Source organism: Vidua macroura, chromosome 12 (assembly GCF_024509145.1).
Source record: "Vidua macroura isolate BioBank_ID:100142 chromosome 12, ASM2450914v1, whole genome shotgun sequence".
Classification (NCBI taxonomy): domain Eukaryota; kingdom Metazoa; phylum Chordata; class Aves; order Passeriformes; family Viduidae; genus Vidua; species Vidua macroura.
In genome coordinates this window covers 706400-730007 of record NC_071582.1, presented here as the reverse complement: position 1 = coordinate 730007, position 23608 = coordinate 706400, and the positions used below count along the sequence as shown (strand labels likewise).

The 23608-nt window shown below is 42.0% G+C and overlaps 1 protein-coding gene across 2 annotated transcripts in view; it reads left to right on the top strand.

The window, feature by feature from the left end:
* The window catches only part of DAPK2 (death associated protein kinase 2), a 36569-nt gene that overhangs the window by 4536 nt on the left and 8425 nt on the right, over positions 1–23608 (top strand). For both annotated transcript variants that reach the window (XM_053988531.1, XM_053988530.1), the window contains exons 2-7: positions 2283–2379; positions 12161–12382; positions 17284–17422; positions 18856–18985; positions 20105–20153; positions 20842–20868. In XM_053988531.1, coding sequence (XP_053844506.1) covers positions 2318–2379; positions 12161–12382; positions 17284–17422; positions 18856–18985; positions 20105–20153; positions 20842–20868 — 629 coding nt within the window. In that variant the 5' untranslated portion in view covers positions 2283–2317. The remainder of the gene's footprint in view (positions 1–2282; positions 2380–12160; positions 12383–17283; positions 17423–18855; positions 18986–20104; positions 20154–20841; positions 20869–23608) is intronic.

Below are 23608 nucleotides of genomic sequence, written 5' to 3'. Positions count from 1 at the left end.
AGAACAGTTCACCTGGCTTCACCTTGAAAAACTATGAAAATATCAACAAAGCCAGGATAGAAAGTGGGAAAATAATAACACACATTGCAGTGCATCATGCTCACCAATGCAAGTGTTGGTTTCTACTATATATTTTATTAGTGTGGTGCTTACCCTGGGCTTCAGTGTCACAACCTGTGTGGTTTCTCTTGTTTGCCTTGGGTAGCCAGAGAGATCATTGCTGAAGCACTGTTACACAGGAGGGCAAGCACATTTGTCTCCATTACAGGGCTTTGAAACTGGGGTTTGAGCAGGTGTTTTAATAGAAATGCAGCAGCCTCGGAGCCCTTGAGCCATTCCATGTGCAGTGCAGACTTCCAGCAAGGCTGTTCTCAAGAGCACGTGAGGGATGCCTTGCATCTCCCTCTCCTCCGCCAAGGCACCTGCAAGTGCGCAATGAAATGATCAGTTCTGACATATGGCAGAAATTGGGTGTGTTTGGCTCATGTGCCAGGTGCAGGTCAGTCACGTCACACCACAGCATGCCTGTCACCCCAGAGGTGTGCAGATACACACCTTCAGAGAGCACAGGTTGCATTCTGATGTATAACTGAAATACTCCTCATCATCTGTGGCTGTAATCATTGATGTAGTAGCCCTTCTGCTTGACATAAAGCAATCAAAGAATTTTTCTCCTAATGTGTAGGTTTTGCTAAGATCAACTAAAAAGTATGTTTATGTAGAAGCACTAGGAGATTTTCTGTTCCTCTGAAGTAATAGAAGGAGAGTATTTGGAAAGGAATTGATACTCAACATGCCACCTATGTATTAGAAGCCAGTGGTTTGTAAAAAGGGCTGGGGCAAACAAAGCAACCAATCTTTTTTCTGACGTGAGTGAATGACGACAGCTTGGGTGTGTATTGAGGAATTGTTAGATTTTTACAATGTATTTTCTCCTCACGATACCCGCTTTTGTTGGGGAAAAATCTTCAATTTGCGTGCCTTTCAGTTTGACAGGAATGCTGCAATTGCTCTTTGATATTTAGTCCTCTTTTACAGGTCTGCTGAATCTTCTTGCAACACTGAATTGAACTTATTTCTAAAGGATCAAAATAGAGCTTTGTTTGCTTGTGAAATATACTTCACAATATGCACCAGTCAGATACCAATGACTGGAACTTAAAAATCTGCAGGAGCTGTATAGAGATAAGGAACTTGGAAGTCCCCAGTGCATCTGAAGGAAGCAGCACCTGGGATTCATAAAGCAAAGCACATTACATTGACAAGATATGCTGTGGAGTGTAGAGATGTGTGAGAATAACTATATGTCTCAATGTAGTTAGATTTTATTGTGCTGCTAGAAGCCTTAGAGCTATTTTACATGTTCTGATCTAAATAGTGGATATTTGGAGCATTGGGCATAATGCCAGTGTTCATCTCCACAGGAAACAGCAAATAGTTCATGACCTGACTGGCCAATTATTCTGTTCAAATCTATTCTGTTACCATAAAATACATTGCTGTGGAGGTGTATCCCAAGGAATAATGTGAGTTCTCATCTGCTCCTCATCGTGAAGCAGCCCAGCATAATGCACAGATGCTCCAATGCACCAGTGTGAAGCTTGTATTTTCAGAGCTCACAGAGGTTATCAGTTAAAAACATTGTGTTCAGGAAACGAACTGTATGGTTACACAGAGTAACACCTGTAGCAGATGCTGCTGGTGTTCTTCTCATTTGAAACGTCTCCTGTGCATGATGGAAGATGTGCTGAAAGCTCTGGAGAGGGAATCAGCACTTTTTTTCCAGCAGCAGTTCAAATGTCTGTGTGCTGTCCTGCCTGTGTGCTTCAGGAGCACTGCCTGACGTGAGAAAAAGAAAGCTCTGCCTCCTGGTTTCCCTGGGTGAGGATCTGTCTGAGGGAGTCTGTAATACTAGTTCTTGTGCTCCCTCTCTTTAGTGTAGTGTGGAGGCTTTATTGTCCAGAACTTTATCAAATTATTAATTATTTTTCCTTTCATCACGTTTGTGTTTCTTGGTGTGTTCTGTGCTTCCAGTTAGTTGTGTTCTTGGGTAGTTCAGTGGTGGCCAAGAATCTCCTTCACTTAAAGGTGCTCATCTCTTTCCAGATTTGAGCCCTCACTATTTGGCTGAGACTGCTGAATTAGTTATTTTGGTTGATCAGTGGTAACTTTGGCCATGAATGAGCTGCCATGGATCCAAAGTGCCTATACCACAAATGTATGTTACTGACACTTAGCCTCTTGCAAGATGTAATGAATGTCATTCTTCATTAATATTCTAGTTGCATCATCCTTGAGTATCAATGAAAGACCAAGTATGGCTTTCTTCAAGCAACAGAAGGTGGAGGACATTTACGAAATTGGGGAAGAGCTGGGAAGGTAAGGTCATAGTGGTGACACCACGTGATTCTAAAAGCTGAGGCATGAAGATATTTGCTACTTCCTTCTGCATGATAGCCTAGATCAGTTATAATATACTACAATAGCAACACACACCTTGACAAAGACTACACTTTGGATAGGATTTTTTTGTAGATTTTTGGGTTTTTTCTTTAGATTAAATGTGCTGTTTTTTCTATTTCTTTTCTTGCAACAAGGACAACAAAAGGTATGTTTGCGTTGTCTTTTGTAGATAGGTGTCACCTGTGTCCGTGCTTTAGACTTGAGTTCACATGGCCATTCTCGAGCCAGCTGGGAGCCAGGAGCCTGTGGTGCTGTCACCACAGACACGGCACTTTCACTTGTCCTGTTGTTTTGAGCAGCACTCCGCAGCGCTGTTGTTTTCAGCTGGCTCCAAGCACTGACATCACATGTTCATATGTGCCTGCAAAACAAAGGAACATGTATTCCTGAAAGGCTTTACCTCTCAAATTTTCAGCTGGGCTGGTTGATGCTTGTAGATAGCCTTTAATGTATAAAGGTTATCCACAGGTATTAATTACAGGTGTAATTACCAACTGTTACCATGCTTAACCATGAGCATGTGCTTAAACACTGCTGGGCTCGTGAACTGGACACCACAGGGCTCCCCCAGTTGTTCAGCAACATACAGTGCTCTGGGTGGGGATGGCTGGTTTCCATTCAGTGTCCAACCCTCTAATGTTTTTTGTTTTAATATGCAACTAGCTAAATTAGGGCTGTACACAGGCTGGCTTCTTTCCCAGTGTCTGGCAGTTGGTTTTGATACATGACTGTGTATGTGCCATCACCCTTTCTTAAGGGCCAGTAATGAGCTCCATTAAAACACCTCAGTTGATACTGTGTCCATGCCAATTTTTTTTTTCACTCCCAGCTATTTAATCTTTAGAGTTACTGAGAAGACTTCTTCTAAGGGGAGAGGGGTTGAGGTTTGTTTGTTGTTTTCCATTCCCTTCCCTCTCAGAAAGGCCATAACTATTAAATGTTCTGCAACTGCTTACTTTTAAGTATTGCTTAGTACTGAGAGTATCAGTCTGACAGTGAAAACCTGACAACAGTGAGCAGTAAAAAAATTCAGTGTGTGCATGCAGGGTGTAAGAGGTGTGGTTTTTAACCAAGGAGGTTGTAGGTTAAACAGTCAAACTACTAAAATGAGAAACTGGAGACTGAGTAATTTATTTTCACTTTGGTTTCTGAATTGGTTTTGGGAATCTTTTGAGACGATGAACATCATTCTCCAAGCTGATGGACATTGGGGATTTTGAATGGAGAAGTGTAGCTGAAACAATCTGGCAAAGGCTGGTCATTGCTGCTTGAATCTGCCAGAGAGGCTGGTCAAGGTTTGTGTGGTCACAGCAGCCCTCCTCTTCAGGCTGCATGTATAATGTCACACTGTCTTTGTCAGTGTATTTTCACTTTCAGGTTTTGAGGGCTGGTGACAAATGGTGTCTTGCTTTGCTAGAAGGAAGTGAACATGCTGGACAGATTGCAGCGACTGATCTTTTCCAATGCTGACTGATGCCCTTAGAACCTGCAGATGCCTTTTATTAGTTCAGTTTGCAACAGTTACCTGTCAGCAGTTAATTACTGACAGGTAGAGGTAGGTTAAAGAATTCATTTATTATCATTCTGGCAGCAGAAGTCACAAAACAAATGTTTTCAAACAACATCTGTTAAGAGTCCTGTTCTTGTCCTCCTCACTGAGTTTGTCACTTCTTAAGAACAAAACTAGTTGTTAACATAGGCCTAGTGCTTGTTCTAGCTGGGATTCAGCCATGAGATAAAAATAGAGGATCTCACTGACAGAGCCAGCACCTGTTTATCTGAAAGTCTTTGCACAGCACTCAGGAAAGGATGCTCCCACCACAGACTGCAAAGCCTGAACTCTGGTCTGGTGATGAAAGGAGGCACTTCCTGTCACTGTGCAGCATTGAGGGTGACCACAGCTCCCTGCACACGGACAGTGTGGGCAGGCACTGCCCAGCCAGGTCATCCTCAGAGTCCCTGCGGAGCTGGAGGCAGCTCAGAAGGAGCTGTCAACGCAGTTGTCTCGTGTGCCAAGGCAGGGGTGTGAGAGAAGGCATTTTGCAGAGAAGGGAGCAGGTTTTCCATGGCTGCAGCTGTGTGCTCTGACCAGCTGTTAGCTCCAACATTCCATCAGTCTTTCAAATATTAATCTTATACCAACCTCTGTTGCTCAAATTCTTGAAAGGATACACACAGGGAGCAATCTGACAGACATGTGGCCTTAGAGACAACTTGCTGATGGCCTTGTTCCTTATAGCAGCTCTGTTTGGGAAGCTATGCTGAATGTGTGCAATACTTCAAATATACACATATAATTGTGTTGCTTCCCTCACGAGAGTTTTAGTCATTTTCAAGTCTGTGGGGACTGAGGTTCCCTAGCTATGGCTGAAAGGAAGCTTAAAAAGAGGACTCTCTAAAGTGAATTTAGCAAATTTCAACATTATAAAGAAATAATACGGCTTTAACAATTTGGGCTATTTTGAGAAGGGTCCTGGCCTAACCCATTTGCAGGGACATTAATGGCATGGCAAATCAGTGGAAATACTCCTTGGAAAATGTGAAGAAGTGAAGACTAACTTGTGTTCTTGGGAATGTGCAGCAGGTCATATAACTGCTGCTTCTTGTGGCAAGGGATGTGACAGCTGGAGACAACCAAGAACGGAAAGTCTTAAATCAAGGGCAGGGTAGGCCCGGAGAAAGAAGAACTGTCCTGCTGAGCTAGGGATACAGTTTCCAAGAAAGCAGCATCAATAAAGGTCACTGGAAAGCCTTTAATATAACGTTTCAGTTTTTCTGTTTTGGATGGGTAGTTGTGGCTCACTGAACAAAAAGCGTTGTACAAACGTGCAGGAGCCCTTTCCAGCTGTACTAGCAAACACTGATGGTGCTGGTAGGTACTGGAATTTGAGATGTGCAGTGTGATTTATAAAAGGATGTATCATAGAGTCATTAATCTATTGCCTAAATGTGGTGCCAGCCAGGCTGTGAGAGCTGTTGACATTTGTGCCTTCTGGGCAGTGTCACTGTTACATGCCAGGTTGGGGCTGAGGGTAGGAAGTGTCATGGAGCTTTTCCCAAAGTATTTTACAACAGTGTCCATTGAGAAAGTGTGTTCCTTCAGGGTTGTGTGGGCCTGGCACTGCTGTCCTGGGCCAGTGTCCTGCTCCTGCAGCTCAGCTCTGCAGCGTGCAAGGACTCACACTTAACAAAGAAAGACAAACCTTGGAGTGATATTTCTGGGCATGGAAGTCTCCCCCTTTCCTTCACTGTTGTCCTTTCACTGTAGGGAAGGGGCTCTGCCTTCTTCCACAGTGTGGGCCAGCCTTACCACCTGCCACTCCAGTTTCTTGCCTGTCTCAGTAACTGGGAGCTATGTTCATTCCTCATCTCCTGGGCCAGTCAATGCCTTCATGTAGAAAATAATCACTGTGTTTTCTGTTGATTAGTTTGGCCACAACTGAGCCTCCAGTTTCTCAGCCCCTACTGACCTGGGCTGTGGTTTCACGGTTAAAGCCAAGCTCCATCTTTCATCAGTGGCTTGTTATGCCTTCTGTAGTTCCCCGTCTCCAGCTCCAGCTGCTTCCTCTGTGCCTGTGTGTGGAGGATTAACTCTGCTCTCTGAGAGAGGAGATACCCCATTTTCTGGGTGAAGCTTTAAAGGACAGCAAATGCAGCATTTTACCAGTGATGACAGGACCTTGGAGCCTGGCACAAGTCGCTGTTCTGACAGTGTAACTGAGTATTTATTTATGTAGTGAAAACAAAAAGCAGAGATAACCCAGGTGTTCTTTGCAGGGCAGGAACCTGGAAATCTACAATAAAAAAGTCACGGCCCCCAGGTAGTTGGACTGTTCCTGCTAAACAGAGAGCTGTGGTTGCAGCTGGTAAAGTTACCGTTAACTCACACCACACAGTATCGTCATGCCAGGAATGTTTTTTCTAACTGTAGAACTCTGCTTTCTCAGATGTGAACTTTAACTCTGTTCTTTCATTAGTTTGCACTTTGAATTAGTTCTTTAAATTTTGAAGAATAGCTGTGGATTTGACTGTAGTACTTCTCCCTTTTTACAATTCATGTGCTCCTGGGCCCATTATTCTCAGTCCATATCTGGGTGTATTTGGACCTTTACACACCCCGGTGCAATGTGCTAACCATCCTTATGTACATTACGTCTGTCCTGCTGTTGCTCCACATGGTGAGAGGAACAGCTTATCAGATCAGCTATTCCTGCTGAGTATGAGTCAGCTGTGACCTTCCCTGGCTCTCTGCACTCTGCTCATTGCCACTCAGAGCACTGATACTCAATCCAAAAGCTAGGTCTGATAAGCAGGGAAGATTTTTCATCATATGCATTTTATTCTTGAGCTTCAGATTACACAAAAAGCTTGCCAGGCTGTCGGAAACTTGTCAGAACTGCTGGGCTTGTGCTCTCTCACTGCTGATTCTGCACTTCCAGTCTCAAGAGGAGCTGATAAGGGCCACACTGATGGCCACTGCAGGATTGGGAGGTTTCCAAAAACATTGATCAGTTCCAGGAGATGCTACTGACGATTCAGTAGGTGACACAATTTGTTGTGACTCACAGCTAAGAACCCCACAAGGTGTTGAAGGTATTCATTGTGTTACTGTCCTGAAAGCTTGCAATAATTCATAGCACTGTGAAAAACACCAATCACTTGTTTTTTTAAATCTTAAAAGTTTATTAGTAATAAAATAGTTATTAAAAATAGTAATAAAATTAGAGTCATAAAAATTTGGACAATGAGGATTAGGACACTCTGAGACAATAAAAAGCAAAGAATTTCAGACGTCCGGATGTTTTTGGGCACTGAGCTGCCAAAACCATGCCTTGTGAACACACAGCACTGTTGGGCACTGGGGCATTCCAGACTGGCACCTGCACTGCTCTTGCTCTCAGGTGCCATTCTGCCCCAGAGCATTACCCTCCAGAACCAGTATTAGAAGGAAACTTTGACAAAGAGCAAGAAGTTGTCCTGTTATTCTGGATTGTCCAGCTTCACTCTTCCCACATCCTTTCCATATCCTCTCCTGAAGTGCACGATGATTAAATGAGCTGAACTTGTGCTCTTCTAAAGCATGCTTCTGAAAATAGATTCCAAAACCACCCAGTAATATTGTCTCTGTGTTCTTATTCAGTGACAAACCTCCTACCTGATAGTAGCAATACAGATGATAGGTTGTCTTCATTGCTGGGATAAATTCCGTCATAACTAATGGACAGATTTGATGTTGTAACTAATTATATTATAACTGACAGGATGCAGCTGCTATTGTTCATACTCCTGAGCTGTTTCCACAATTGAGGATGCTTAGTGTGTGACAAGGCTGTTGCACAGCTGTCCCAGATTGAAAAAGGCAAGATGTATTCTATTTGCCTCTATATGGCAGTTGTCTTGTGTTAAGTGGGCAGTTGTTCCTTATCTCTCCCACAGTCAATCCTCCCTCCGGGGAGACATCTGCTGATAATGGGCCATTGAGTGTCACTGCATGACCGATAAGAACTGTAACATCCCATTGGGAGATGCTCTGCCCAGAGGGAGGAGCCAAGCATTCCTACCTGCATATATAGGCTTGAAATTCTGGCCATGAGCAGAGCTTTTTCTGCACTGGATTTTCCCAGAGGAACAGCTGCCTTTTCCACTGCCTCTTCAGAGGAAGACTGCACCCTTTTTCTACAGGATCACTGCTCCAACAGAACCACACCTGACACTCCAGGAGGACTGCAGCCACAATTCCAATTGCACTGCTACCAACACCCTGTCCAACAGGGTGTCAGGTTGTATTCTGGCTCTGTCAGTGTTGTTTTGGTTCACTGCATTGTTTATTTTATCTTTTTATTTTCTTCCCTAATAAAGAACTGTTATTCCTGCTCCCATATTTTTGCCTGAGAGCCCCCCGTAATTTCAAATTTATAACAATTCGGAGGGAAGAGGTCTACATTTTTCCATTTCAGGGGAGGCTCCTGCCTTCTTTAGCAGACATCTGTCTTTCCAAACCAAGACAACAGCTGTCCAAAATATTTCTGGAAGGGAACAAATGTAACTTCTTGGAAAAAAACATTTTAGGAATTAGGAATCGTAGTGTCATTAAGTTTGGAAAAGATTTCAAAGACCAATGTCAAAGCCATGCACTGCCAGTTTCTCGAGGAGAGTGCTGTGGGGGACAGTGCCAAAGGCTTTACTGAGGCTCTGTCCGGTAGTGTCAGCCTCTGAGCTTGTCCCGCATGTGTTGGAAATACTTCTGTTTGTTATGGGTAATAAATGATAAAGCCAAATAATAGGTTTTTATTTGGCGACATAGGTTATATGACATATAGCCAAATAATAGGTTTTTATTTGGCGACCGAGATTCGGTCTCCGATAGCCACAATCAAAGGGACAGCGCCGAGCCTGGGATCTGAACTCTGTCGCTTCGGATCCCCTCTGTTCACGCACGTTGTCTCTGTCTGGTTAGTTTTATACAGGTTTTTCTGCCTGGGGCAGAGTTTCTCCTATTCTTTTTGTTGCTTTACATATTCACGTGGTCTCCTTTTCTCTGTGCTGGGCTGGACAAAGCTGTTTCTGGGAAGCGATGTACGCCCCTGCCTATCTTAATCTATCTTAATCGTAGATATTCCTCGAGTATTCATTGCTTGGGTATCTTCTGGATTGTCCCAGGAAAGGGCCCATCTCCGCACGGAGCCACGTTTTTTCGTTTGTAAATTAGGTCTTCCTTTCTGCTGCCATCTGTGGTTTCGCAATCTTTCCCCAGCTGTGGCTTGTGGGTTTTTTTTCCTCTTTTTTTTTTTTTTAACTTTAAGAATCTTTCATACAAGCACAGCTTATTTCATGTATATTTTACATAAGCACTTTATTCTATAACATGTATTGAAACAGAGATTTTTGGAGTTAAGTTAACAAAATTAATTAAGCATTTATATTTTAGCTTGTAGAGTTATGTATTGAATTTTAACCTTTTACTTAAGAAACCACTGCCTGGTACAAAGGGCATAAGAAAATGCAAAATCCTGAAGCTTCTTGCATAAAGAACAATACCAGAGGAGGCAAAGAACCCAGATAAAGAAGCTCCTCTGTCTCCAAGCCCATCAAGACTGACAGATGTACCCAGACACACCCCAGGGTGTGGAGTCTATTTATTTATTCCGCGTATCGCTTCAGTATTACGTGTTCATGATCCAAGTCATCTTTGTTTCAGCACTGTACTAAAACCCATGAATTCTGGCAAGGTCTTTTGGCTGAAATTTGGATATCTGTGCTGTGAAATTTAGTTTCAAGTCCAAGATCAGGTACAAATGCCCCATATGAAATTATCTAAATGGCTTAATTTCTCAGTGCTGTCAACTTAGGTGTCAGGGAGACATACTTTCCTTTCTTCTGCTTTCTTCCTAGCCTAGGTCAAAAGTTTTGGAAGCTGACAGAGTTTGATTCTTATGGTCTGAATGCACATGCATGAGAAGGCACGAAACCACTGTTGTCTTGCTCCTGACCTTACAATCTGTGTAGCTGACAAGAAATCCAAAGTGTCTGACTGTGATTGTAAAATGCCTGTGAGGCATCCTCTTGTTTCATAGCTGAATGGGCCTCCAGGAGCTATTAATTGGTAATTGCATTGTAACTGTCTTAAAAGTCAGAGGATAAGAAAACTGAGCATTTGTGTCCTTCCCTGTCACTTGTAACCTCTTCTCCCCAGTCCCAAACTGTCCTACTGAAGAGTTGTCTGCAAGAGCCTGTTTTTAAGGGAAATGGGAAATGGCATGAAGGCTGGGACAGGAGCAGCAACAGTGTATGTTGGTGACCACGCATACAGGGGAGCAATAGTAGATTACAAGGGAATTGGTACTGTAATAGTTATAGTCTGGGACAATTATTTATGTCAAAGGAGAAGACAGAAATTCCTATCCTGTGTAATTACTACTTTTGTAAACTTTTGCATCAGCAGAAATGTACAAAATCCACAGTATCACTGGAATTTCTAAATGCAAAAGTGACTGTGTTTGTTCCCATAATCAGCACTCATAAAAACATATTTTGTCCTGAACTTTGACAAAATTTGTCCCTAGAGAGGATTCAAGGAAACAAGCACAGGAACATTAATACCATGTTTCTTCAGAAAGTCTGAACCAAGCAAGATGCATGTCTTGCAAAATATGATCAAGCAAACAAGAAAAACATGAAAGTCATGATGTTTTACACAAGCAGTTCTCAGCACTACAAAACAAACTCTTTTAGTAGAATGTTTAAGGCAAGTTTGGGAATTTTGTAGTGGGAATTTCTCTAGGGTTTGCAGGTAATGATAAAAGCAGGAGAAATATTTATTAATTAAAGCATGTGACAAATGGCCACAGTCTCGATTCCATTTGTGAATGATTATGCCTAAAGGGATGAGTACACTTGTCCCATCTGTTCCTGCCTCTGTCCTGGGAAAGGTTTAGGGTATATATGAAAATGAAAGACTAAAAGAAGTATGTCAGGCTGCTTGGCATTTGTTTGAACTCTGAAATGAGAGGCTGCCTCTGCCATAAGGTGGGAGCCTTTGAGAGCAATTGAACACCAAGGGCCAACCTTAATTTTTAGTTTCTACGCCTTTGTATGTTTAAGACAGATTCCAGTCAGATGTCTTTGTTGATGAAGCACTAAGTACAGCATCTGATGAGGCGCTGAATATAATTGCTGTGTATGCTACATGATTTAAATACCAGCTGTACTTGCATTCCTCATTTACCAAGCCAGTGAATGATATAGTAATATTGAAAACAACAACAGCTCAGTGCTTATACAGTGTAGTTATGGGGGGATGCACTTAATGAGTTTGTGATTCTTATAAAGAGATCCTATCTGATAAAATCACAGTAGCTAAAGGTTATGGTTACCTGAAAGATGAGTCTTTTCCTTCCAAGTTTGGCTATAATGTCCTGAATAAGGAAGTATCTGATACTAAATGTGTATTCTGGGACTGGAGATCTGCCAATTCCTAGGAGATAAGGCAAGAATTTTGCAATTGGAGTACGTTAGGAGCCACAGTGAGGAAAGTTTTACTAGCAAATTGCAAGTACATGCCTTTTAACCTTAATGCAGCCACTGTGCTATTTGGTACAGTGGGAAATTCTTTGTCCTTGAGGTGCAGTGAGAAACCTGCACTTACACTAGGTATATTTACAGCCAAATTATCAAGTGAATGCATAAATATGAATAAATAGGTTTTTTTTAATTTGAAAATTGGTTGCTGGAGGCCAGTTTTGCATTTCCAAGGAGTTACAATTAATTTGAGTTCTTCTCTAGGGGCTATTCTTAAGACAAATATTTTACTCTGTGTGTGTTCTTTCAGAACACCCAGTGGCGTGTTGCAGGCTTGAATGTCTTAAGCATTACCGAGTGAAGTAGTGGTAATTCGAACCTTTTGAGGCAGATCTTACTCATTTAAACATGAACTGTTTTTAGAGGTTTAAACTCCTTTTGTCAATCTTTGTTTGGTTTTGCTGAATTTCAGGCACAGTAGGCGGTTACCTTGTTATGCTCTAGTGCCTTTGACTGCAGAGTCCTGACAGTCCTCACTCTTGTACCAAGAACAAGCTTAATAGTGCTCAGCAGTGCTGCTCAGGGCTTACAGGATCAGGCTTTGTATGGGACTGGCTTATTTGGGAAGCTGTCATGTAAAAGCCTTAAGAGCATTTTTGTTGTCTCCTTGTCCTCGCAGTGGCCAGTTTGCTATAGTGAAGAAGTGCCGAGAGAAAAGCACAGGGGTGGAATACGCAGCCAAGTTCATCAAGAAGCGCCAGAGCCGGGCCAGCCGGCGCGGCGTGAGCCGGGAGGAGATTGAGCGCGAGGTCACCATTCTGCAGCAGATCCTGCACGTCAACATCGTCAAGCTGCACGACATCTATGAGAACAAGACAGATGTGGTCCTCATTTTGGAGCTGTGAGTAAGGGTCCTTCCCTGCAGAGATGGCTGAGGGGAATAGAAACCAGAGAGCACTGCAGAGGCTGCCGGAGCACAGGGGCACTGATAAATGGAGCTGTAGCATTCTCAGGCTTCACAAATCTCAGCAGGAGCACTGAGTGAGGTTGGTGGTAAACAGCTTCCCCAGCTCATCCATGTGCCTTGGGGATACAGGTGCACCTGAACATCAGCTGAGGTCATTTGATACTGAGCCAGGGAATCTTGTCAACTTGAAAACAGTTTACTAAGGGAGGGATTACCTCATGTCTGCCTAGGGCTGCCCTGACATGAACCTTGGAGGAAGTGCAAGTAGCCACTGAATGCTCGTTTTTTTTTTTCCTTCCTGATTTAATCTCTTTCAATACATTTGAGGCCATCAAACCTTTTCCAAAATTCGCAGCCATTCTCACTACTTCCATATTTTCTTCATTTAGATCAGCTAGAGGAGAAAAGGGGAGGAGAGGGCAAGGGGGGAAGGTTTTTTAAGCCCTTGGCATTAACTGTTGAGGATGAATAGCAGCAGGATGGGAATGAAGAAAAGCTATTTACTCTTGTGCCACCATATGAGGGGGGCAAACCACTGTCATTTAGGTCCTTCTGACAAATGGACTTCCTCACCCCTACATGCAGAATTATGCAATTTTTCAGTGTGTATGGGGTGGGAAATACAGTCACTGTGCTTGAAGTTAGGTAGACCATATATTCCCTAGGACACCAGCCTGGACCTTGTGTATGGAATTCAGGCAAGGAAGCTTTTATCCCTGAGGGAGCTCTCTAGGGGAGCCAGCATTTAGGTCAGGGAGCATTCCTGGAGATTAGTGTGACTGCTGGAAGATGTCATATGAGTGATGATGAGCATCTGTTAACTTTGAAGTATATGTCTATGGCCAGATGTTGGTCTCTGTAGCCAAAGTCTGGAAGACAGGGAAAGAGCTTGCTCTTTCTCACTGGTGACTACCTTGAGCTAAAGCAACCTCCTGTTTCATTACCTTCTGCTTTTTCCTGTCCTCATGTGGCCTGACATATTTTGTGTGTTCTTTTGTAAGGCTGTAACATATTGCAGTTTGTAAAAATCTGCATGCAACAGAAATTTGACCTGATTAAGGCCTCTGCATTTAGCTGCTGTATACAAATTGGAGATGATGATAATTGCTAATAAAGATAATTAAATTATTTCTGTAAACAGATAATCTCTTCCCTCTGACACCCTGATCTCAGAGTCTCATATTTCCTGTTGTTTATCAAATAACTGTAACACCATCTGGCCAACCAACTGTATGGTAATCTACAGTGAACTTCAGCTTCAAAAGAATGGCCCCAGTATTGCTGGGTAATTGAAGAAGCTGCCCTGGTGTTTAGAAGAGGATTTGCCTAAATGCCTGAAATGCTGACCCTCTCCCATATTCACAGTGCTGGCAAAACCATCTCCTCTTTTCAGAGAGGTCAGTTCTGCAGGTGCTGGTTCTCCTGTTCAAGAGCAGTGCCAGGTCCATTGCTGTGAAGTGCAGTTTGGCAGGTACATGGCTTCTTTCCTTCTGCACATTGTCCAGGGACTTGCTCCCCACAGCTTTCTGTGGGGTTGTTGTTCCCTGTGTCCTGGGCCCTGCCTGGAGCCTGCTTTGACCAAGCAGAAGCAGCCTGCAGGCAGGTTGGATTGATACACCAGTGTCTCCTCTATAGGTGTCAGGGTTGTGTACACAAAACAGCTCTGTCCAAGAAGTAAGGCAGGGTTGTAGTTTGTCTTTTATTGGACTTCAAAGGAAAAGTAAAGGTATCTCATTTGCTTGCTTCCTTGCCATGGTATTAGGTGACATGGTAAAAGGGAAAGAGATGGAAGGAATTCTGTAACAGTTGAGAAACGACCATTTGCAGCTGATTATTTAGAAAACAAACCTCCCTGGATGTTGAAATGTAACTCCATGCAGTTATGAGTGTTTTACTGCAAAGAAATTAGTGCTTGAAGTGTGTTTTTTTTCCCTGGGGTTCCATTATGTCTGCATTTTGGGATTGCTAAATCTCTTTTGCTTGAGGGTTTCTTTGAATTCAGGTGTATAACTTGGATAAGAATGATCTTGCAAATAAACCGCTTACCACTCTCTAGGTACAGTTTACTGAAGCCTGGTTATAAAGCCTGAGTCTTTGTTAATGGGAAATCATCACATCTCTTCTTCTGAATTTTCCTTTAGATTACTCTTTTAAGGTCTCTCCAGCTTAGGCTAATGTGTTAGGCTATATCTCAAGAGATTGGAGATTAATATAGTGTTTCTCATGTATGCCCATCTCTGATCTTCAGAAAATGAAATGCTCACGTGGTTGTTGTAGAAGGGAATCTTTTGTTGATAAACAAAAGATTCAAAGAGACTTTGAGCTCTCTGAATCTTTTTTTTTTGTTGTTTCTTTTATTTTTATGTTGTATTTTATGTTGCAGCTTGGAAAGCTCCCTCCCTAGCCTCATTCAAGGTTAGTGTGAACTAAAGAGAAGTGGGAAAATACATCAAGGAGCTCTCAAGTAAAGATCATTGTTCTTGCAGGCTGCAGTTTCTTCAGTCATGCCTTGGGCATAGCTGGTTGCCCAAGATGTTGGCAAGGTTGCCATTGGGGCAAACTCCCTGGTGTGCCCTGAGCAGATGACACTGTTGGAGGCAGCAAGAGAGAATGAGAATTAAGTCGCTCCAGTCTGTGCAGCTGAACTATTTTCTGACGTTGCTTGTCTAGCAAAGGAGGTTGCTCTGAAGGGAGTTGCCAGTCTCCTCCAAGCAGGAAGGTATCCTCGAACACCCTGAGCAGAGCAGAACAGCTCTGCTGAAGTGGCTCAACCTGGGAGCTCTCCTGAAATGGAACCTGCTTCTGCAGGACTGGGGCTGGGCTGTCATATGGCCTCAGGGAGATTAAAGAGTCCAGCTTAAGAAACAATCACCAAGGTGATCTTTCAGGGTAAAAGAGAAAGAGAGAACAGTGTGCATACATGGTTACATTCCAGAAAAGTACAAGAACATACCCCAGTCCAGCTGGCTTCCTGATGACTGGATGGAGTGTCTGCCAGAGGTGATTGCTTAAGTGCACTCTGAATAGAAATCATTAAATAAATGGGAGTCGCCTGCTTACTGTACACAGATTTCATCAAGAGACCACCACGTTTTTCTTACAGATTTCTGTACTTGTTTGTCACAGTAGTGATAGTTGCACTACTGAACAAAGGCCTCTAAACCTACTACGATATGGAAAGGAGACAGTGTTCTCTGTTGTACAGCGTACAACAAATCTTGTCCAGAAAGGCTGATGGTAGTGCCGATACCCTTGGTAGGTGTCACCTAGAAAAGAAAATCAAGAGATCAAGTAATAGTCTCACAGGTTGAATAACTGAGATTAATAGAAAGGAGAAGGTGGCATCTAAAGGCAGCAGTTGCAACATATTTCCGGGTCATATAAGCTTATTTTTATTTGCCAGCCATTTAGTTGTAACAATTAAAGCATCAAACTTCTGCCCAGGTGAAGAGTCCTGCCTCGCATTGGTTAGAAAAGTTTCTGACTATGTGAGAGGTGTGAAAAGATTATCTGGTAATCAATGGGCAAGTCACTATGCCCAGTGCAAGTCTCTGGAACAACAAGGTACCTTGTCACCCACAGGAACAGCAGAGGAAGCTAAGACACAAACCCAGAGTCTTTGTGGCTTTGGACATGCTGTTCTTGCTTGCAGTGGACTTGTCCTTGCAGGATGTGCAGCTGTTGACAGTAGCTTCCTCTGAAAGAGGCACAGTAGAGGTTCACCATGTTGTCACCACCAGTGTTGTGTGGGAGCCTGGGGTCAGAGGGGTGATTCCCCAAAGACCTCTGGAGCACCCATTGTGATCTGTGACTTGTCTGTGACTCGCAGCACCTGAGGAACTTAAAGCATTTTGACCTGCCAGTGCTTTGACAGGCCAAGAGCTTGTTTTCCAAAATGGCTGTAGGGTCTCTGAGGCCCTTTGCTTGCACTCTGAGCACAAGTGGTGGTGCACCAGCACACAAGAGTAACAAGTGTTTTGTGGGTGCCCCCAAAACTGAATCTGAATGAGAATAAAACAATACTATTAATGACAATGTGAACTGGCAACAATAAATGTAAACATAATGATGAATAATAGCTGCAAACAATGCCTAATTCAATATTTAGGTGATCTTGTTTCAGATAAGCAGAAAAATAGCACTGGAACTGTCCGTAGAAGGCACAGAAATGAAAATAAGACTTATATACTAATAAGGGTGGAATGGATTTCAGTTTTGATGTGAAAACTCATAGTAACTAAGAGCGCTTCCTTGATTTGGGAAAACTGGTTTTGGTACCTTCCAGCCTGTTGCAATCTGCATTCTTCTTAAAAAATTCAGCACCAAAGAAATCCTTTCCTGATAGTTATGTCAGGCAAGAATCTGTAGTAGAAAAGGGTAATGGCTGTTCTGGAAAGAAAAGAGATTCTGTTGGCACATTTTACTACCTCAGGTTCTGATGGGAACTGCTAAGAAAAGTAACTCTTCAGCAGTTGTTGACTCTTACAACTTGTTCCTACAAAGTGAAAACATTGAAAAATAGCAGTTGAAGTGGTTAAGTTGACCTTTTGAAATAGGTGCATGTCTGGGGATTCAGCAAACAATGTAACTCCAGTCCTTTGTGATCCTTGCAGCATCAATGGAAAAGCCAGTCCTTAATTTACAGGGCAGAGAGCTGAAGCCAAAAGAAAGTTTGGGCACACCTGGGACCAGAACACAAAACTCATGGTTGTCTGCATGAGTAGACTTTTCCTAACTGTATTGAGGTTCTTTGCTGCTTTAGTTTTCTTTGCTTTCATTTACGTCATGGATTACAGTGCAGGAGATAACAGGTTGTTTTTTGGTGTGTTTTGAAGGGTTTCTGGAGGAGAACTTTTTGACTTCCTGGCACAGAAGGAGTCTTTGAGTGAAGAGGAAGCAACCAGGTTCATCAAGCAGATTTTGGATGGTGTGAATTACCTTCACTCTAAGAAAATTGCTCACTTTGATCTAAAGGTAAAGATGTTGATTTGGGATTTGGCTGATCTGTAGCTGCTAATTTTGATATTTAATACTGGTAAGGTCAAGTGGTCAGTGAAGATATTGCAAGAATTGCAAGATAGAAATCAGAAAGCATAAGTAAAGAATAATTTAACTGGTGGTGACTATCAAATGACCTATTGTATGTTCACTTAATAACTCTCCTGGGTTTTAAAGGACTGGGTGTGGAGTTTAGCAAAGTGTTAAATTAGAGATGTATTTTTAAGCAGTGATCTGATCAGACAGAGGATGGTTCATCATTATCTCATCACTTGACAGGGCTCCATTGCCTGCAGTGGAGCTACAATGGTTTATACCACCTAAGGAATAAAACAGTCCTCCAAGAGGTAGTGATGGTGACTTTTCCTATTTCAGTCTGTTCTGTCTGTTCTAAAGAAGCTTACATTATGTGTCTGTGGTGAACATATATGCCCTAGATCAATGGAAGAAAACCAGGCTTGTTACCCTGAGGCTAAAACATGGTTTGTCCAATGACTGCGAGAATAAATTATTCATATGCTCTGTTTCCCAGTGCAGCTCTGACTGAGAGAATGTGTTAGCAGGAGCAACTTCCATGTTAGATTCTGCTGCGGAAAAGCCAGGCAGCTGCCAGCAGGGAATCAGACTCCCTCACTGCTGCCCTTGAAGTTATGATTAAGTTATGACAGATGAATGCATTAAAGCTCATCATAGGAGATCAGTGGAACCCATAGTTTACTCTGAAATCTGTGAATTTGGGCCATGGTAGGGAGTAGCTAAGGCTGAGAAATTTAGTTAAAGAAAGGACTTTATGAAATATGTTGGATCTGGTAAAAAAGTAAAGTCTGTGGTTAAATGTATTAGTTTTGATTTCACCGTTCAAGCTTCAGCTTTTTCTTACAATGCTGTGAGAAAGCCACATGTTCTTTTAATAGCTTGGTATGATCTAGGACCTCTGATCCCAACTGTTTGCATTTTCTGGACTGTTCAGCTGATAAATCCTGAATCTTTTCCTGGCTTTGTTGCAGTTGTGAATTTAGTCTCATAGAGAAGTTAGTTTTTCCTTCCCTGAATAGGTTCAGCATTTACCAAAACATCTTCCATTGGCTTACAATACAGTATAGAGTCAACTGGGAAAATACTGTGAAGTGTAAATTCCAAGAACAGATCAGTAAAATTGCTGTCAGCAAAAATATTGTGCTGTGCAGCTGTCACTCAGGGCTGGGCAGTAGCATTTTGTCTGCAAACACCTGAACTGCTTCAGCTGCCTGCTATCTCCATCAAAAGAACTGTAAATGGCTAAGCACAGGGATGTTTTTTCTTATTCTATGATGATGTATATGCAAAGGAAAATAAAGCACTTGAAAACTCTGTTCCTTTCCAAGATATTAATATTTTAATAACATAGATCTATCTTTTGTCATTTTTAGCCTGAAAACATTATGCTTCTAGACAAAAATATCCCTATTCCGCACATCAAACTCATTGACTTTGGCCTGGCTCACAAAATAGAAGATGGAGTTGAATTTAAAAATATATTTGGAACTCCGGAATTTGTAGGTGAGTGACATGTTCCTTTGTCTTACATTGCAAATTCCAGAGGAAGTCGAGACATCTTGTCGAAGTTAAAAACTGAGGGATAGAAGTAGTTGTAATCTTATTTCTGTCAAGGCCACTTAAATCTAGAGGTTTACATTATTTTTCTGGAATAGGCTAAGGTGCCTTCTGTAAATCAGATGTGCTACTCCTATGAGATTAGGCTGCTGCCAAATAAATATTTAGAGATGTAAATTCAGGATAGAGATTGTGAAGCTCTGCATATACAAATTATAATCTTTTTACTTGTTGCCTGGGGTAAGTAGATCTCTGCATTGTGGTACATGAGTACACAATTACATGGGTATCTGTCATTGCTTTGTAAATAAAACCACCTCACACTGTACACCTGCTGAGTACCCTCATCTCCCCACACATTTTTCCGTGTGGTTCTCTTTTTGTTCCTCACTGGTCATAATTCTGATCTGTCTCGCTTGGATTTTAGGTTAATCCTGCTCCTTTCTACTAGTTTCTGTTTTGAGGTTTGTTTGGGGGCTGGGTAGAGAATTGTAATTAATATTCCAGTTAAACACAGCTGTCACAGATAATTTTTTTTCAACTTATTTCACCCTTGTTCTTTTCTCTTGCATGCAGTCTTATATGGGGATGTTTTCCAATGAGGAAGTGTTTCTTATAAAGATAATAGAGTTAGACATGGATAGCAATGTAGTCTGGCAAGTAATTTCAATCTCTTGCTCAAGGGCTCTTTCTGACTGGCATTTACAAACTTGCTATAATGGCACCAGTTAAAAAACAAAAGGAAAGCTCATGCTTAGGGGCAGCAGCATTCTTGGGAGGTGAAACAATTTATTATTGGTTGTAATTTGCAGTATACTTACTATATAATGTCTGTTTTACCCTTCTTCTTGAGTTGCATTATGCTCCAAGTTACTTTACATAATCACTTCTGAACAGTTGTGAACTTGAACTCCTATTTGGGCTGTAAAATTACAAACAATGTATTCTGTAACTAACTTTTCCCTCTCCCCACTTTCTCCCTCTTGGTAATTCTTGGCCTGCTACTCCAGCCTGGTAAAAATTTGTTACCTCAGTTGCTGCTGTTTGATTAAATGTTTCTTACAGCTCCAGAAATTGTAAACTATGAACCACTTGGATTAGCTGCAGACATGTGGTAAGTTTTATAATGTGTTTGCGCTTTCTTTTCCTGGTTACTGTACAATTACTTTTTCCTGTTTTTCTCTTAATAGAATCCATTGCACCACAACAAATTAAAAAAAAAAAAAAACCAACCAAAAAACCTTAAATATAGTCAATGAGTCTTTGTTCTGTCATTCTATTTTTATACATTCTTTTAAATTAAAAGATAAAAATTTAATTTCTGCAAAATTACATTGAAAAACTGGAGTGATGGCAGTTCCAGAGTTAACTGTTTGCCACTGTCCATGCAGAGGAGCACTCTGAGAAGGAAACATGTTCCTGCAGAGCTTGTGACAGTTTTATTTATAAGAGCCCTTCATGCATAGGAGACCTGTGTACTAATGTAATGGGAAGGCAGGCAAAAGAGGTCACCCCAAAATCAAACATCCTGCTTCTGCTCCTCTGTGTTTCATGTGTGCACTGTAGTAAGTACCCACTGAGTAGAAACACACAGAGACTTCCAATATCCAAATTACTTGATGTTATATGTAAAATTATTTTTTTCCTGGAAACCCCGTTCTGTAAGAGATGTTAGCAGTTATCTAAAGTCACAATGGCTCTCCTGCCTCTCTTGCAGCTACTATTGACTGTTGTGTATTCTGCACATTAGGAAGAATACTGGTCATGTAGAACCCCTGCAATTAATGTCCTTTGTTTTTTAGGAGCATAGGAGTCATCACCTACATACTGTGAGTACAACAGATTCACTCCTGTAGAAATGTTCCTAAAGGTCTGTTGCACTAGGACAGAACAGTTCTTCCCTTCAATTGTTTAGGGACCTGCACATGTGTGGTGGGCAGGGGTTTGTCTAAAGGACAGGGGTTATCCTGCGGCCTTTTCAATTTAAAATAAGTAAAAGATGAGGGGCATTCTGAGCAGAAGAAAAACAAATGTCCCCGGCATCATTGGGCATTTCTGCATTTTATGGGATCTCATCAGTTCCAAATGGTAGAGGATGGAAAAGCCAAGAGGATTAATAGCTCCTGGAATGACTGTGAGCTGCCAGTGTGAGAGCATAGAAACAGAAAGTGTAACAGTCCTGTTTACAAGTTGGGCTATTTCAGGTGGAAACAGTGCAGTTTTTATTTGCTTGTAAAGGCAGCAGTCTAGATTATTATGCATAAGTAAGGTCACCCATTTCAAAAAGGTGAATTTAAGCTGAAAGAGGAGCAGAGGAGTGGACCCTGGGAACTGAGAATTCAATTTACAGGAGAAAAATAAGGATTTGTTAAAACTAGTAAAGGAAAGGTTGGTTGGGGAGATCATTATAGTCAGTAAAGCATAAAGGAAAAATAGATCACAGAATACTTTTTAGATACAGATTCTCTTTAGAAGAAAAGTGTGTCAACCGGTGGTGAATAAATAAAAGGAGGGAATTATGACATACTCAGGCTCTCAAAGAAATGAGTTTCTGTGGGCATCTGAGGACAAGCAATTGAGACTTTTAAGATGGGGCTTAACAATTTGGGAAACTGCTTGTGTGACAATGGATGCATGCAACAGAGGAACAGCACTCCTTGCTTTTCCTTTCATTTGACATGAGAATTGCAGGAGCGGTCAGTGATCCTTGATCCTAACTACTTCCATCAAAATCCTGTGGCTCCTGGGGAGCAGGAAGTGGACACTGCTTGCTGGGAATGTTGCACCCGTGGCTTTGGCTGTTCCTTGTGATACTCAGAGGAATAACTTGCTGCCAGACTTGAAGAAGGTGGACTCTTGTATTAGATGGATTTGTACTACACAGTTCAGGCATCAGGACAAATACAGAGGCTTGAAGGGGAAGGATTGTCTTTTCAGTGTGGAAAACAAATCTTGGCCTATGCACAAGGGTTAGACCCCAAAAGCTGTAAAAGAGAGGTAGGGTCTGAGGAATCAGATTCAGTGCAACAAATTCCTTTCTTTCTGGAGTGCAAAGAAAAGTTTGAGATATTGGTTGAGCCCAAGCTCAGGTAAAGGGATTTAAAATACTTTCCAGACCCTTGTTTTTTATTAGCACTCTGATCTACACTGACACACCTGTACTTGTCAGGACATTAAACTTTGTGAATTTGTAAAATGGGTGTTCCTATTTGATGAGAAGAAAACTTAGGAGTTGAGGTCAAGCAGCAGGTGGGAATACTTAGCATGTGATTCGTGATGCACGGATCTGGCTGCTCCTCAGATCTTCCTGTTGTACTGAGGGGTCTGTGCTGGGGCAGAGTAAGGGAGCAGTTCCTGGACTGCATCTAGCACAGGAGATCTGTTTTACCTGCCTGGCTACTAATGATTGTTGTGGTCATTAAGGTAGGAAAATGTCTCCATTCAAATGATCAGAAAAAAAAGACGCTTTTTAGAGTGGAAGGGATCAGCTTGCATGATAGGCTGTGGACTAGAAATTTGCATGCCTTCAACTTTTATTGTCTCCTAATTTTAAAGCCCTTTACTCAGAAGTGTTCTGAATAAGTGGGGTGAAAACATTTCATTTATGAAACCACCTACTTTAGCAAACATGGCAGCAATCAAATGGGTGTCATCATCAGGTGTTGAGTTCAAAATACATCCAAGTCCTCAATTCAGTAGCTCTGCAGTGATTCAGTGGGTTATAAGGGCAAAACCTTTATTACTGTGGTCTGCTGGTACATGTTTACAGGCACTGAGTCAGGATATGACAAAAGCCATTTGCATTGGATATTAGGATTTGAGAATCCTACCATTTCACAGATTTCACGACTGAATCCCAAGGAGAAAAAAAAGAAAAAATCAGAGAATAGAGCACTGTTAATTTTGGCTTCCAACAAAGGGTCAGAAGATGGAATTACAGCTGCTTCATGGCATAATTTGGGGAAAGGGAAAAGAAGCCAAGGCCCTAGGGCAGGTTTCCAAACTTCAGTTCTGGAGCAAAGCTCACGGTCTGTGGAGAGGTGCCTACTCGTAGCCAGCAGAAATGGAACCAAGGCTTAAGAGGAAGTATGTAAAACCCCTTAAGAATTGAGACTGACTGTGGTTTATGGGATTAAATTTACTGCATCAAAGACAACTGGAGGACTTCACTCATGCTCTCTTGCCTGTGTCAGATGCTTTGGTGGTGTTGTGTGATTGTAGAGGAGGGAGGAAACAGTTTATGTACTTGAGTGTTTATTCTGTGGATAAAATCACATATGGTAGCTGGGGATTGTGCTGAAAGGCTTGGATGGTCCCATCTAACTTTCTGTTTATCCCCCAATATTCCCAGTCAATTTGGTGGTGGCAATACAGACAAGGTAAAAAGTCTGTTGAGAGTGGGATCATGTAAGATTTAGTATTCAAAATCTCAGTTTAGTTCCCTGGAGTTTGCTGCAGTCCTGTTTTGAGCCTGCTGCATCCTGAAACTGTTATCAAAGCTGGACATAATAGATAAGCACAAAAATAGCCCAGCAGGTTATTAAAAAAGGGGTGAGATCAATCTCCTTG